At 35.9% G+C, this 14,093-nt stretch overlaps 1 protein-coding gene across 1 annotated transcript in view; it reads right to left on the bottom strand.

Moving 5' to 3' along the window:
• LOC106956413 (GDNF family receptor alpha-4-like) overlaps window positions 1–14,093 on the bottom strand; it is a 56,430-nt gene that overhangs the window by 14,289 nt on the left and 28,048 nt on the right. The window contains exons 2-6 of the mRNA XM_015047236.1: window positions 3,895–4,170; window positions 3,614–3,694; window positions 1,911–2,256; window positions 1,251–1,360; window positions 389–523 (exon numbers count right to left, since the gene is read on the bottom strand). Of these exons, the coding sequence (XP_014902722.1) occupies window positions 389–523; window positions 1,251–1,360; window positions 1,911–2,256; window positions 3,614–3,694; window positions 3,895–4,170 (948 nt within the window). The remainder of the gene's footprint in view (window positions 1–388; window positions 524–1,250; window positions 1,361–1,910; window positions 2,257–3,613; window positions 3,695–3,894; window positions 4,171–14,093) is intronic.

Raw genomic sequence — 14,093 nt, 5'->3', positions numbered from 1 at the left:
AGGCAAAAAGATCAAAATCTGAAAAGGCTGCCATGCATATGTACACAGCCCTCCAGAGTCAGTTCTTTGTACAGCCACTTTTTGCTGTGATCGCAGCTCCAAGGTATGTCTTACTTTCTACTGACTTTGAACATCTCCAGATGGAAATCTTTGCCTATGTTTCATTGTAAAATACCTCAGGCTCAGTCAAATCAGAAGGAAAACATCTGGGAGAATAACTGTAACCGAATTTAGGTCTGGACACTGTTAGAGTGTAGCCTTACTTTATGTAAAACTTTCACATAAAGTCCCCATAAACCCACTGCAATTTGTGGTTGCGATGAAGAATGAAAAGGCTTCCAAAGTACTCTAGTTAGATGCTAAAAGTGTTCAGTTGCTATGGACTCACGGAGACAGCTGTTGTCTGTGAAAAATCCCAGGAAGCGATCGCATTCATCCCTCGTGCTTCCACTGGGTGAGCAGGAGCACCATGGAGCCACGTTGGACGTGGAGTTGTCAACATAGTTGGGAGTTATGGTGCTTCCTGCAGACAGACAGCACCAGAGTTCGATTAGTATTAAATATTCATTATTCTCAGAATTGTTACACTGCATTCATACTGCTTTATTTATTTTTTTCCTAAACATTAATGGACACTGCATTTCCTGTTCTGTTGTGAGGAGATAATACCATTGTAATATTAGAAATCTGAGAGTGTGTGCACTGGTTTAATACTATAATTCTAACTTTTTAAGTCTTGGTTGTGTTTTTTATCAGCATTGCGGAGGTGGGTTTCCAATTGCTTTAGTACATACAAGGCAGGATTGAAAATGCCAAGTGAGTGTTTCTGCTCAGGGGCACTATTTAAAGTTATTGGAACGCATTAGGTCATTTCTAGTGTGGAAAATGAGGCAGTCGTTCTTTTCCTTTCACAGAGTCTTATAAAACAGATTACACCTTACATTATATAAAAGGCCTTTCAACATATGTATATATATTTTTATCTAGAGAGATGCTCACAGTGAACTTTTGTTTTGTTTTAGTTTTTTTTAATCAAGTCTCCCGCTCACTCCTAATGTGTTTTGTGTGCATTAATTCCCCTTCAAGCAAGCTTCTGCTCATTCCTATCTGTTAGCCTCATTCCATCTCTCACACAACATATGGTGCACACCTCCGTTCATACATCACCATTTTCTCCTGCAGCATTTCTTATATCGCTTCGTTTTGCACATGTTTTCCTTCTCTGAGTAACATCTGAAATGTCTGCCCACCTATAAGCCCTGTGTAGGCGAGGAGACACGCTCCATAGTTCCCCTCCTTGCAGCCACTGGCAGATGTTTTCGAGGGTTCGCAGACAAACCGAAACTGTGCCAGACGAGCCCTGCAAAAGCACAACATGGGCACAAGTTAGCAGGAACATGACAGCAACTTGTAAAGTCCGTACAGAATCTTTCCAGTGTTTTTTTTTTTCTTTTAATGAATTATGTCGGTCTATCTTTAATTAACATGACATGAAAGATATATTGTTTGCAATGCTAAAGAGACTGAAACTACTGAACTGTAGACAGAAAGTGATAGAAAGAATAATATATTTCATCCCCCAGACCTGGGATCATTAGTAAAGCCCTGTGAGTGTAATGGGGCTGAGGAAAAATAATGGCCATGCACAGGAGATAGCAATGAGCAATAACTCTGATCCATCTGTTTCTCTGTCTGAACTAAATATTTAACAGGTTATTCCAACAGCCTTTCTCCGGGGTGGTTAATGCAATGGCGGCAGAAAGCTTTAAGGTAAAATAGTCATTCATTCTGCTGATTGAATTGCTCTTTATTCAGTTACCACTTACTGAAAACAGCTGGGAATTGCAATTCTATCACAGCCTAGAATGTATGCAAAACAATAAAATGCTCCAGTTTTGCTCTGCTCTAACCTGCAAACATAGTCTGCATCACACATCTTCTTCTGTATAATGCAATTAGGCTTTTCCCCACTTTCATAGGAACAGCTGGGCACAATGGTCTGTCTCCGACGCTCCGCGCACGCCGTGTCCGTGCAGGGGCAGAAGAGAAGCTCATGCGTGTAGTCGGCAGGAACCCGGTCAAAAAACCTGCGTAGGGCCTTGTTGCATTTAGGCCGGTTGCACAAGCCAGATTTGGCAGTAGGTTTGATGCAAGCGGAGACGTATTCAGTGCGCAGCTTCTGGCACAAGTCGTCCACGTTGCAAGCCTTGGCTGCATCCAGGCACCGATTCACAGTTGTCATGCCAACGTCCGAGTCTGTGGATGAAAGCAAGCTCAAAGTCAAGAAGTCAGCGGAAAAGTAATAGCAATATATCAAGAAAGTTTTGTGTTTATGTAAATAAGTATGGCCTGTGGCAGCTACTCAAATTATTCATCATTTGTGCTGAGATATTTTCCTTGAATTAAATATATTCATGCAAACTTTCATTAACAAAAGAAAAAACACAGCCATCCAAGACTCTTGCAGATGGTGCTGAGACATACATGGGAGCACAATAAAATTATTTCAAAACGTTTCCCACCTTTGTTGTGAAATTTATTCTGCACAATGAATATACAGGATAAAAATAAGACAAGTATGGACACCCTTAACAAAACATAAACTAACACTGAAGGTAACTCAGAAGCACTTTCAGCAAGAGTTCCAAAAGAAATCTTGCTAAATTGCAGTCTTCCTTCAGTGCTTAGTGTGGGATTTTTCCCATTGAGTTTGATTTAATAAAAGCTCAAGTTTACCATGCTTGTCCCCGTAAAAAGTCCAGAGATTTTTTTTTAATAAAAAATCATATTTCATAGGAATTAATTGCTCCAGAAAGCTTGGAAAGGAACTTTTATTAAATTAAATCAAGAAGACAATGTGATGCAGACAAAACTGTTTTGCTGGATGAAAAATTTGTGTGAAACCATCAAAGTTATGTCTCAAATGGTAAAATCGCAGAGCATCTAAAATTTTCATATCAAACTTGACTTCAGTGTGAGGAATTTATTATCACACAAATAGTTGAGAAGGGCTCCGTATGAAAACTGGGCTGGATCTTCATAGCATCCATGTTTAGGGCTGTTTGAGGGTGGGAATAAGAACTGGCAGAGAATCCTTTTTCTTTGAGGATCCCAGACATTATTGTAAATGAAAATAAATGCATACTTATCTGTCTGCAATCTTTGTCTCTACCAGAAATGGAATGTCCAATATTCTCTATTTTTGTTTTGGTTTCATTAATATGTTGTGTGATTATATTGTTTAGAAAGCCCTAGGCTACGAAGGAAACAAAATATTTAAAATACTGCATGATTTAAAGTTTGTTGGTTAAACCAAATTCCCCATTAGCATGCTGTAACACACAAAGATTATTATGGGTTTTTTTTTCAAGTCTAGAATATAAAGGAGCTTTGTATCCAAAAATACTCACAATCCAAACAAATAACTTTGATTTTGGAAGCTATACAAATATTTACACATTTTCTTACATGACTGCAAGAGATCTTTGTTTGTCTTAGGCATGTTCCCAGGGAAGTCAGTGGATTATGTGCCTTATTCCCACAACAAAATGTCTTTGAAGGATAAAATGCCATAAACAACAGGGGGAAAGGTAATAAGAGGAAGCTAGCTAACCTGCTGTAATAGAAGCCAAGCGGACATAATCATAATCCCTCTGCACTGTCTCGTAGGGATAACTCTCCACAAGGTTGAGTCCTGAAAGAGTAACAGATGGAATAATTAATGATCAGAGGACGAAGCAAAAATGTAGAAAATAAATATGTTTATATTTAGTCACTGAAATATCCCAAAGGATGAATTCATAAATGAATCATTAAACTTGGTCAGTCACTGTGTCTTTGATTTATTAAAACATTCTTTCTAAAAACAAAAAAACAAACAAAAAAAATACAGACCATGAATGATGGACTGATGAAGACTCCAGTAGATGCTGAGGCAGTTCTTTTCCTTCTTCATCCCTCGTTTGCACTGGCAGCCGCGTAATGGGCTGGACAGGAGGGCGGACACTGCGTTGGCACACTGGCTTCTGGCGCCGGGGCCCAGCTTCATGCTGCCGTTGCCGGCCACACACTGCCGCAGAGTACGTAGGCGCGGACTACAAGTCTCATCACTGGAGCACGAGTCTCCAGCCACCAAACAGTCAGTTCCAGCCAGTAAAACATCTATCAGAGCTGTTAGAGAGGAAAAGAAATCATCACAGAGAGCAAATGGATTAGGATATTTAAGGTCCGAAGTAAAACGATAAGATTAACTTAGGGAGACGAAAACAGAAAAAGTGAAAAGCTTTTTAAAGGATCAAATATGATCCCTTTCTATGGAGATGCTGAACATTTTGTTAAATACGCCAACAGTTTACTGTGAAAATGAGCAAATTCGGCAGTGATTATGCCACTGCTCTCATACAACATGCTGAAAATTTAATGTGTGTTGCTCATCTTTAAAAGCTGGAAAATATCAGAGTTTTTAAACTTGGTGGAGCACTGAATCACCAGATCCTATTGGCTTTAGGTCAACTTGTTCAGGGTGAAAAACAAAAAAAAATCCTGCAGTACCATGGGATGATTCATTTTTATACAAGAACAGTACATTATATATTCTTAACAAATGTCTTACAAAATTGTTGGTTTTACCCACCATTTTTCATGCAATTTAAAAAAACTTTAACATTGGCAAAGATATTAAATGGAAATTGTGGCAAAACTTGAATATACTATTCTCTTTGATTTAATTGCATTATGCACTAGCTGGGAGTAATTTATCCATAATTATTCTGAAAAAAATTCCCATTTAGCTTTTTTAAGGACCAAACTTACAAACAAAATGAATGGATTTATAATATCCAAAGTATATGAGAAATAATTATTCTTGTATCATTCATTTATTTTACTTTAGGGTATGTTTGGGCAGCTATAGTCTTTTACTAATCAAGTAACAGAGATGAATAATGGCTTTGAACAACAGTTTAAAGAGAGACACATACATTTCTTTGTCAGTCTTTAAAGGTCTTTAAAGTTTAAAGACCTTCTCCACTAATCTCTCTTTAATGAGCTGTACTATTGATTCCTGAAAACGTCATCAGTTTATTTATTTGTTTGTTTAATTTTAGGCATGTCTTAATGGTATCCTGGTTATCATTTTGGTCCTGATCAAGGCATTTTATAAATGACTCAGGTATCAGGAGACTGACTCTCTCTCCTGATACCTGTTCATGTACAGTCTCCTAAGCTGGATTTGGGATAATGTGGCTCCCTGTGTTGAAAGACTCTTTTGTGCATGCAAACAAAATTGATAGTTAGAAACACATCAACTTCAAGGTGTTACATGCCTTGTTTACATGGAAGTTGACTAAGAAAAAGTTACTTAAACGTGGGATCATTTCTGGAAAAAACTTCACCTATACAAAACAATAACCCCATAATATCTTGGTACGTATGCCTGTATGAGGCAATGCAATGCAGAGACTGAAAAATACCAAATTCAAAGATGACATGGTGCATTTATTTTCAGCTTTCTGCTGTTTGAATTTTCAAACTCCTTTTCAAAAGGATATCAGCATTTACATAAAAATCCAAGCATGTATGCACTGCAGCATACATACAAAACAACAAAACAATGTTTTGGGGCTCCCAAAACCTTGCAGCCCCTGTGTTCCTGCATCTCTATGCCATTTCTAAAATCTGGTTCAGCCATCTGTGAATTTACGTCAGCTGCACCCCTAACAACCAGTGATTTCTACCCTTCTTTTAAGATAGTACCAGGAAAATGTAACCATAATATACGAACATGACCTACAAAAGAGGAAATGAATTTAAAGTGTCAAGTTCAAATATTTGATACGAAAGACAAAAGTAACTAAACTGAGTTTGAAATAAAATTTGCCATTTTTGTTTACAGAAAAACATTGCTTACTATTTAGCAGCTCATTAATGGTAGATACATATATATTTACAACTTTACTATATGCCTCCTTTAAATTTGTCATGATATTAATAATTCAGATATCTGGTCTGTTACTTTCAGTCAGCATAGCTCAACAGAGAGACAATTAGCCACCACTACTTTAAAGGTTATCATTAATACATTGAGTAAAATACTTTCATTAAAAATTTATCATCTCCAAAATCTATATAGATCCTCCAAACTGATATTATGTTTTTTTTTACTAATAAACTTAAGTAATAGAAGAAAAAAAGTATCAGAATAATTCAAAAACATGCAAAAAACATACAAAAACTGCAATAATATTAAAACAATAAACGCACAAACAAACTTCTTCTTGCTAAGAAGGAGTTCTGACAGTAAATATTGTGCACATCAAGGTAAAATTTGATTACTATTACTTCACAGTAAAATAATTAATCTTTGCATAATTTTTTAAAAGTTTGATCTAAGCTGTGTCTTGCATGACACAGGTCAAGGAAAAACTTTCATTAAGTTAAATATATTTGAATAATAGTGCCACTTATTTAACTTCTTTTCAGTACCATTGAACATCCTGTGCATTTATAACTTTGTTATCAGGATCAGTCGGTTGCTGGAAGACATAGCAATGTATGACACAATAGCTTGCCATACCTCCATCATTCATGTGCCAACAAGTTGCCAACTACTAACAAGATCACTGCATCGCTGAAACTTTTGCAAAACATACAGATGAGATTTAAACCTCCTGAATGCAACTGTCATCAATCTTTTGTGCCCTTCTGTTGTTCTGCAGTTTTTAAAGGTATCTTAAACTACTTTTTTTGTCATAATACCAGCACACACACACAAACACACACACACACACACACACCCTCTTCTGATGAGTGATGAATACCTGTGGGTGATGTGTTTATCATCCTGCCACATGTACCTGAGATTGTTGCCTTCGTCATGAAGGTTTCCCTATATACATGTAGAATACCCTTATATCTTTTTTTCCCTCATGATTAATCGTGAGTTATTTAGTTCAAAGAGCTAAAAAGAAATTTTTACTACTAAAGTTATTTTCCCTCTGAAATTGGAACCTCTTTTTAGTTTGCATTACATTTTTACCATTCCAAAACTTCTGAATTTTCTTGCATCAAGTTTCGTTTATTGTTAAGGTTAAGGCAGACATTTCTGAGAAGGTGTTTAAATGTTTGTAAAACTTGGGGAATTCTTGCTTTGACTTTGTTTTGTTTTAATCTATTTTGAGTAGTTTTGGTTCTGTCACTTATTTGCCCTGAGTCTCAGCTTTCCACACTTGTCTCCATTATTTCTTGAAGTTCCACAGTCAAAAAAGTTATATTCCACTTATTCAAATAAGACATTAATTAACTGTACTGTTAATTATTAACCAGAAAGGCACAAATTAAGCTGACTTTATTTATTGTTACTATTAATAAAATGTTCAACTCTCCAATAAGCATATCCTGAGTGAAGATTACTGTCGCTGCAGAAATGCAGCTTTGTGCATTACCCACACTCCTGCAATTCTAAAAATAATTCTCATAACATATTCCTAGGCATTATCTGCCTAAAGCTGAGCAAATATTGAAATTGCATTTTATATTTTTTGTCTACTTGAGATATTATATTTTTGCTTACCATAAGCATAAAGATTTCTGCTTCACACAAATCTCCCCCAAGATTACACTGTGGTTATTTCCATAGAGACATTCCTCTACTTACATTGCCTTGGATACAAATTCACCTCCTTTGAATATGTTCACATTTTGTCAAGCTACAACTCCAACTATCAAGTATTTGTATTTTATGTGATAGACCTACACAAAGTAGCTCTTAATTGGGAGGTCATAGCACAAGATAACATACTTTTTTAACGTTTTTTACAAATAAAAATCCAAAAGTATAGCATATATTTGTACTCAGCTCCATTTACCCTGATATCCCTAAATAAAATCAGTGAAACTTAGGAAAGAAACTCCTGTGCAGAGATGTGACCCAAATACTAAATGTAGAAGGAAACCAACGCTGCACACTATCCTGCACCCACCGTCTGCCCAACAATGCATGGAGGTGGCAGCATCATACTGTGCTGCCACCTCAGTCATACCGTTTGCTCTTCAGTAAGGACGTAGAAGCTGGTCAGAGTTGAATTTGGATGGAGGGAGTTAAATTTCAACCTCTGAACAAAACTCAGTTGAGTCTGCAAAGCACTTTTGACTGACAGAAGGACTCACTTTGCAGCACTAAGATTTAGATTGTAGCATATACATGTGTTAAATTGGCCAAGACTTAATTTAATAGAGAACCTTCTAGAGCCTGATGTGTTTTGCAGAATGGACAAACAGTTCAGTCTCTGAATGTGAAGCAATACACCCCAAAACATTTTCAGATTTGTCGTCAATAAAAGGATGAATACAATGGGGGAGGGACTGTTGGCACACAATATTTTGCAGATTTGAATTAACAAAAAAATGCTAAAACTATGTATAATTTTCCTTAGACTTTATTTTCATGCACTACCTATCACGTAAGTCTGAATTAAATACGTTTGTAGTTTATGGGTGTAATGGGAGGAACACATGAATGGACCTTTACCAAAACAACAGGGGTGTTTTGAGTCAGTGGTAACACAGGTTAGTTTAGCAAATCCAATCCTGACAGGGAAGGAACCTATGCAAATTTGAAGGCCAGACGGTCAGATGAAAATCCATGACTGAAACTCTTATATCCTTCTTGTCTGGCTATACTTGTGTCACTTTGTGCTGCCTGGGCAGATGCTGCTATCAGTACCATACATCATGAATGCAAATCAGTTGCTTGATTTGACATTTCCAATGAGATCGTCTCAATCTACCAGTGGGCTTAGCCTATTAACTGTGTCAGTAATCGCTGTGTTCTAAGGTTCAGTAAGTTCTCAGCCTACCTGCCACATAAATCACTGCAAGATTAGCTGATCAGTTACCTCCATGCACCAACTTAATGATCCACTTCACCACAGATACTGTCGAACGGCTCCTAATGAAGGCAGCTGGAATAGTACCTTCATGCACTCTTTGCCCACACAGATGTTAAATTGTGGATGAAAATTGGGTTTATTGTTTCACATGGTATTTTTCTTTTTGTGCACTTATAATTTGTTAGTTAATGGGGATAAATGGATCAAAGCAGACAGACACATATTAAACTGGCTATAGCTCCTTAGTTCAAGGTCTTATGGATACAAAATAAGTTAATGCATCACCTTGTAGGTAAACAGTTTCCCACATCAGGAATGTTTCACTGATTTATACTCTTAAGTCGTTGTAATAAAGCTCACAAATACCGTGATTTATTGCAAAATAAATACTTTATTTCATATTAGATACACATTTAAAGACAATTTGTGGGGAAAGTTTTTTCCCGATGATGAAATCTACTTAAATGTAATGCAGTTTGACAAGTTAGTTGAGAGATAACATGTTGAATGTGTTTAATCCACAGTGTTTGAGATAAGTGGATGTGTTTATTTGAAAATATTGCAAGGTATTAACATCTCTCACTTAAATCATACAAGTGTCAGTATTTTTTCATCTGCTAAATGCAGATCTGTAGAAGAAAGCAACTATTTATTTATTTCAAAATTAGTTTGAGGTTGCCTCTAGACTGACAACAGACAGCAATGCAGCATGTTGTTGAAAATATTAAAAAAAATAATTAGGGTAAATGTTTCCATCTAAAATACTTTTATGATGTGTTTATGGTGAAGAAATAAAGACTGCACTGTAGTCAGCCTTAATAGTCTGCAGAGCTCTGAAACTAGATTCTACATCTGCTACTATGATCCAACACTAAAAGCATGTCAGAGGCAAAAAGATGTACATGTGTTGTGCATTACATGATGGAGGAATGGATGAAACACAATCTGTTTGTTTGAAATAATTAAGTTATTAAAGTTTTGTGGTTTAACCAACTCCTTGTTCCTCATTAAAAAGACTTGGAAAAGTTTGCAAACAACTGTATTTGTTACATTTTCCTGTTTGTTCCTAACTCTTCACCTGATTTCATACAAAATAATTGCATAATTTTTGATGCAAATATTACTACAAACTACAATGAAAGATTTTCAGCATTTTAAATATTTTTGAATACAGTTCTATGTGATATACCAACACAAATTAGCTCTTTACTGGTAGTGGAATTGAAATAATGCGGTGGTGAAGTTTCTTTGTGTGTGTGTCATGTGAAGGCATGTGAAGTTCATCAGGTATGATTACCTACAAGGTACTGTATGTAGAAGCATTTTGCTTTTAAGATGCATAATTCCTAATAACCAAAATGTAGCTTCGTTTGCAAAGACATATTGCTCCTGTTCTCTGTGTAGGACAATATTGTGTTTTTCTACAGCATAAATAAGCAGCTTTACAGATCAAAGTAAAGCAGATTGGGCTCGGAGACATGAGACAATGAAATCTAGATCTGGCAACGTCAGCTCTACTCTTTCAACAAGCATCAAACAAATAGACGACACAGAGATCCTCTCCAATTTAACTTCAAGGTGTTTGAAAAGAAAAGCATTTGCACTTTCAGCAGAATATAAGGTAACACAGCTTTTAAAAATAAGTTCATTTTAATTTCTCCTCAACAGTATCTTATAGAGAGGTACAATGTCCTCTGTAACACAAACAAATGAATTATTTAAACCAAGCTTCTGACAATGCCAGCTGTCAAATTGTAAATTGAAATATACAAATATTACGAGCTCTAATGTAGACTGAGTTTTAATCCTGATATATTTTACCTCACCACTCCCCGACATACTTCATGTGTGCAAAGAGGAGAAAATAAAATATTAAAACAAACTATTTAGAGCAGGGACAGGATGTCAGAGGAATGACCAGTAGAGCTAATGAAGTAAATGAGATTCAGCACTAGCAACCTGAGGGGTTTAATGTCATATTGTATCCTGACGAAGACTGACTGGTGTAAATGGATGATTAAAGAAGTCAGCTAACACTCTGGGCTGTCCAAGATGATGTGTCAAATACTGTCTTACTCCGACTGCTTCAACCCAAGCTGAGATTTCTACTTTTCTTTATGTTTTCATCGATTAGTGAAAATTTAAACTTGAGCTTTGTTAGCCATCAGACATTTGTGACTATTTATTTGTACATTTGGATCAACAATTGAATTTCAAAACAGCAGCAGTGGCACAACAGCTTTAGTTCATAAAGAAAGAAGCTCCCACTTAAATTCTACAATTCAACTTCAGTTCATTACTTGTTATATTTGTTTAACTGTTTTATTAGTCATCAACATTCTCATTATTTTATTGATCTTTAGCAATAAATATGCATGATTTTATACTTCATGTGATTGTTTCTTACTAATGCTTTAGAAAAAGTGTTTTTATTGCTAAGCTGTTAGACTCGCTTGTCTTTGATCACCATTGAGATTGGTTGAGCAAGAATTACATTAAAAGTCATTTGAAGAGCCTGAAAATCATTACAAATGATAGTAGTGGCATCACTGTTTTCACGACGAAATCAGAGCATTCTTCCAGTCATTTATGATTAAACTCAAAATTTAACACAAAAACCGGGTTTTCATGTTAAAAATGTAAAATATCTTATTAGGTTTGTCTATATTTTTTACTAAAAAGATATATCCCACGACTAAAATCTCAATCAGTAAACAAATAAAAACCTTGTTTCCGATTTTGGTAGGAGTGCTTAATTGAATGTTTCTCAAAGTTTGCTACAGACCCTTTATATTTTCTGTCTTTTAAGTATTTTTCATACGTACTTGTTAATCTATTTTGGCCTCACTTTCTCCTAATAACACTGATGAAGTTACACCAAGCACCTTGTAATTAAACTGTGAATAAGCTGAGCTGTGATGTACTTTCAGCCCAGTATCGTCACAGTTATGTCATATCCAGTTCCCAGCAGTTTGTTCAGAACCGCAGTGCATGCGCCCCATGTTGGAGACAGTGACAGATGTGCAGTAAATCTCTTAAAATGCCTTTATTTTTCTAAGACGCTACAGGTTCTCCAAGATGGCATCAAATCCTAGATAGTAACAACGTTGATAACCATCTCAATTTTCACCCAAGACCAGTTTTTCAGAAATATGTGGCTATTAAACAGAAGTGTTCACTCAGAGGAGCTGCAGACAGAAAAGAAGACATTTTAACTCACTGAATCACTATCACTTATCTAAAAATGGCCTTTAAACAGGATTATCTGAGTTAAGCACACAGAGTATCTGCTGGGAATTCAGCTTTCCTGAGTTGAGCACTTCAGAGCTCTGAGGAATAAACAAGGCAAATCTTAATTTAAAAAAAAAAAAAATTAACCTTATGTAAAGAAGTTGGTTTTACATAAAAACAATTAAGGGCATAATAACTTTTTAAACAGCTTTGTACTTTTTAAGTAAAACAATTTTACAACACTGAGCCCTAGTCCTAGTCTAGTCCAGTCTTTGAGAGCCACTCTCCTGCAACATTTATTTAAAATAAATAAATGGCTCATTATCAGGCCTCTGCAGAACTGGACGACATGCTGAAAAGAGAATTCAGCTACTATCCAAAAGTTGCAGGAAATTAGCTTGCATTTTGGCATCCAGTCCTTATTTCATTTTATGGATTTTGCCCCAAAAAATGAAATAAATCTTCACGACTATGAGAATTATATTGTGTAATCCAGATGTCAGTGGAAAGCTAAGATATGTGAGTTTTGTGATCTTTGAGTTTTACTTTATTTCGGTATTTCAACAGGTGTTTATTTTTTGCTCCATTGTTTCCTATGTGCTCTTTCTGCTACTTCTCCAATATCCTCAGTTCAGCTTCAGATACTTGCTTTCCCTCGCAGCTGCACCCTTTTTATAATAAATTACCAGCTCCTTGTTCAATAATAAACTCAGCCATTTTAATATTGCCGCTGATAACTTTTTGAAGTAAAGCTTCTTCTTCTATCTGCCTCCTCCCTGCATTTTATGGGCGTGAGATTTTTTTACTGAGGTGTCAATGTAAAGAAATATATAAATGATAAAGAGAATTTCTTCCTATAAAAATATTGAACTGAGGATGAAAACTATCTTTGAACTGCAGCATACCAGCATTGTAAATGTAGAAATTAGTAACGAAATATCTGATGACAAATTGCAAATTCAGAAGCTAAAAAGGGAACCTGATTAATATTACAGATGTTTTAGCAAAGGTTTTGTTCAAGTGGAACTGCAAAAAGTATAAAAAAAAAAACATAATGTAAATTTCCCTAAAAGTGAAGACTCCAGCAACATTTAAAGTTATAGGAAACAACTTTATTGAAAGCGTTTCAGCTTGTGGCCTTCAAGTTGTGTTTGAATTTATGTAAATTATCCAAAGGATCTTGGTTTTTGTCTGCTGTATGAACGTTTCCCCATTTTTGTGCTTAATTATCCTTTGAGTTGCTTTAAATGTAGTCAAAGGCTTTTGTATTGACAAAGATGTTTACATTGTTTAATCTGCACTTTCTGACAACTGTTCTTTGCAGCATGGACACGTTTCATGCTGCACTCTTTCACCCTTCTCACATTATTCAACCGTAGATCAAAAATTCGCTAACCCAGATCCAGACTGCAAAAACAAAGAAACATGCAAATTGATCCACAAACTCAAAAGCTGCTCTGCGAACAGAAAAGAATCAAAAACAAAAGATTATATCTGAATGAGCCAAAGACCGTGGTTGGTATTCATGACTTGTTCTGCTGCTTCAGGTGAGGATCTGTGCCACTTCGATCCAAAGATCCAATGCTGTAAAACAGATTGATAGTTGTGACGGTACCTTAGCATTATAGTTTGTTTGGCCTCTTTGAGGAATGACTTGACTATTAACAGCTTGTTTACTTTAGTCTTTAGAAAACCAGAGAGTGGTTTAATCTCTAAAAGTGAACATTTTAGCAGTGAAGAGTTTGCTTCAGGCAAAGTTAGACCTAAAACATTTATTTTATAAAAACTCTACAGCAATGTAAGGTACGAGTTATGTCAGTGTAAGTCATATTAAATCATATCATTGAAGCGACGTCACTGCTACATAGGAAATATGAAGGCTTATGTTACTATTAAACTGTTGCAAAGATACAAGGAGGCCTCTGAGACAGTCCAGCACATAACAGCAGCGTGCAAGATGCTGGCAGGGAAAGC

This window comes from Poecilia latipinna, unplaced genomic scaffold (assembly GCF_001443285.1).
Source record: "Poecilia latipinna isolate Pla-1442-1.1 unplaced genomic scaffold, P_latipinna-1.0 Scaffold815, whole genome shotgun sequence".
NCBI classification, from domain to species: Eukaryota; Metazoa; Chordata; class Actinopteri; order Cyprinodontiformes; family Poeciliidae; genus Poecilia; species Poecilia latipinna.
The sequence above is the reverse complement of the archived record's forward strand: the minus strand, read 5'-3'. Positions and strand labels throughout refer to the sequence as shown.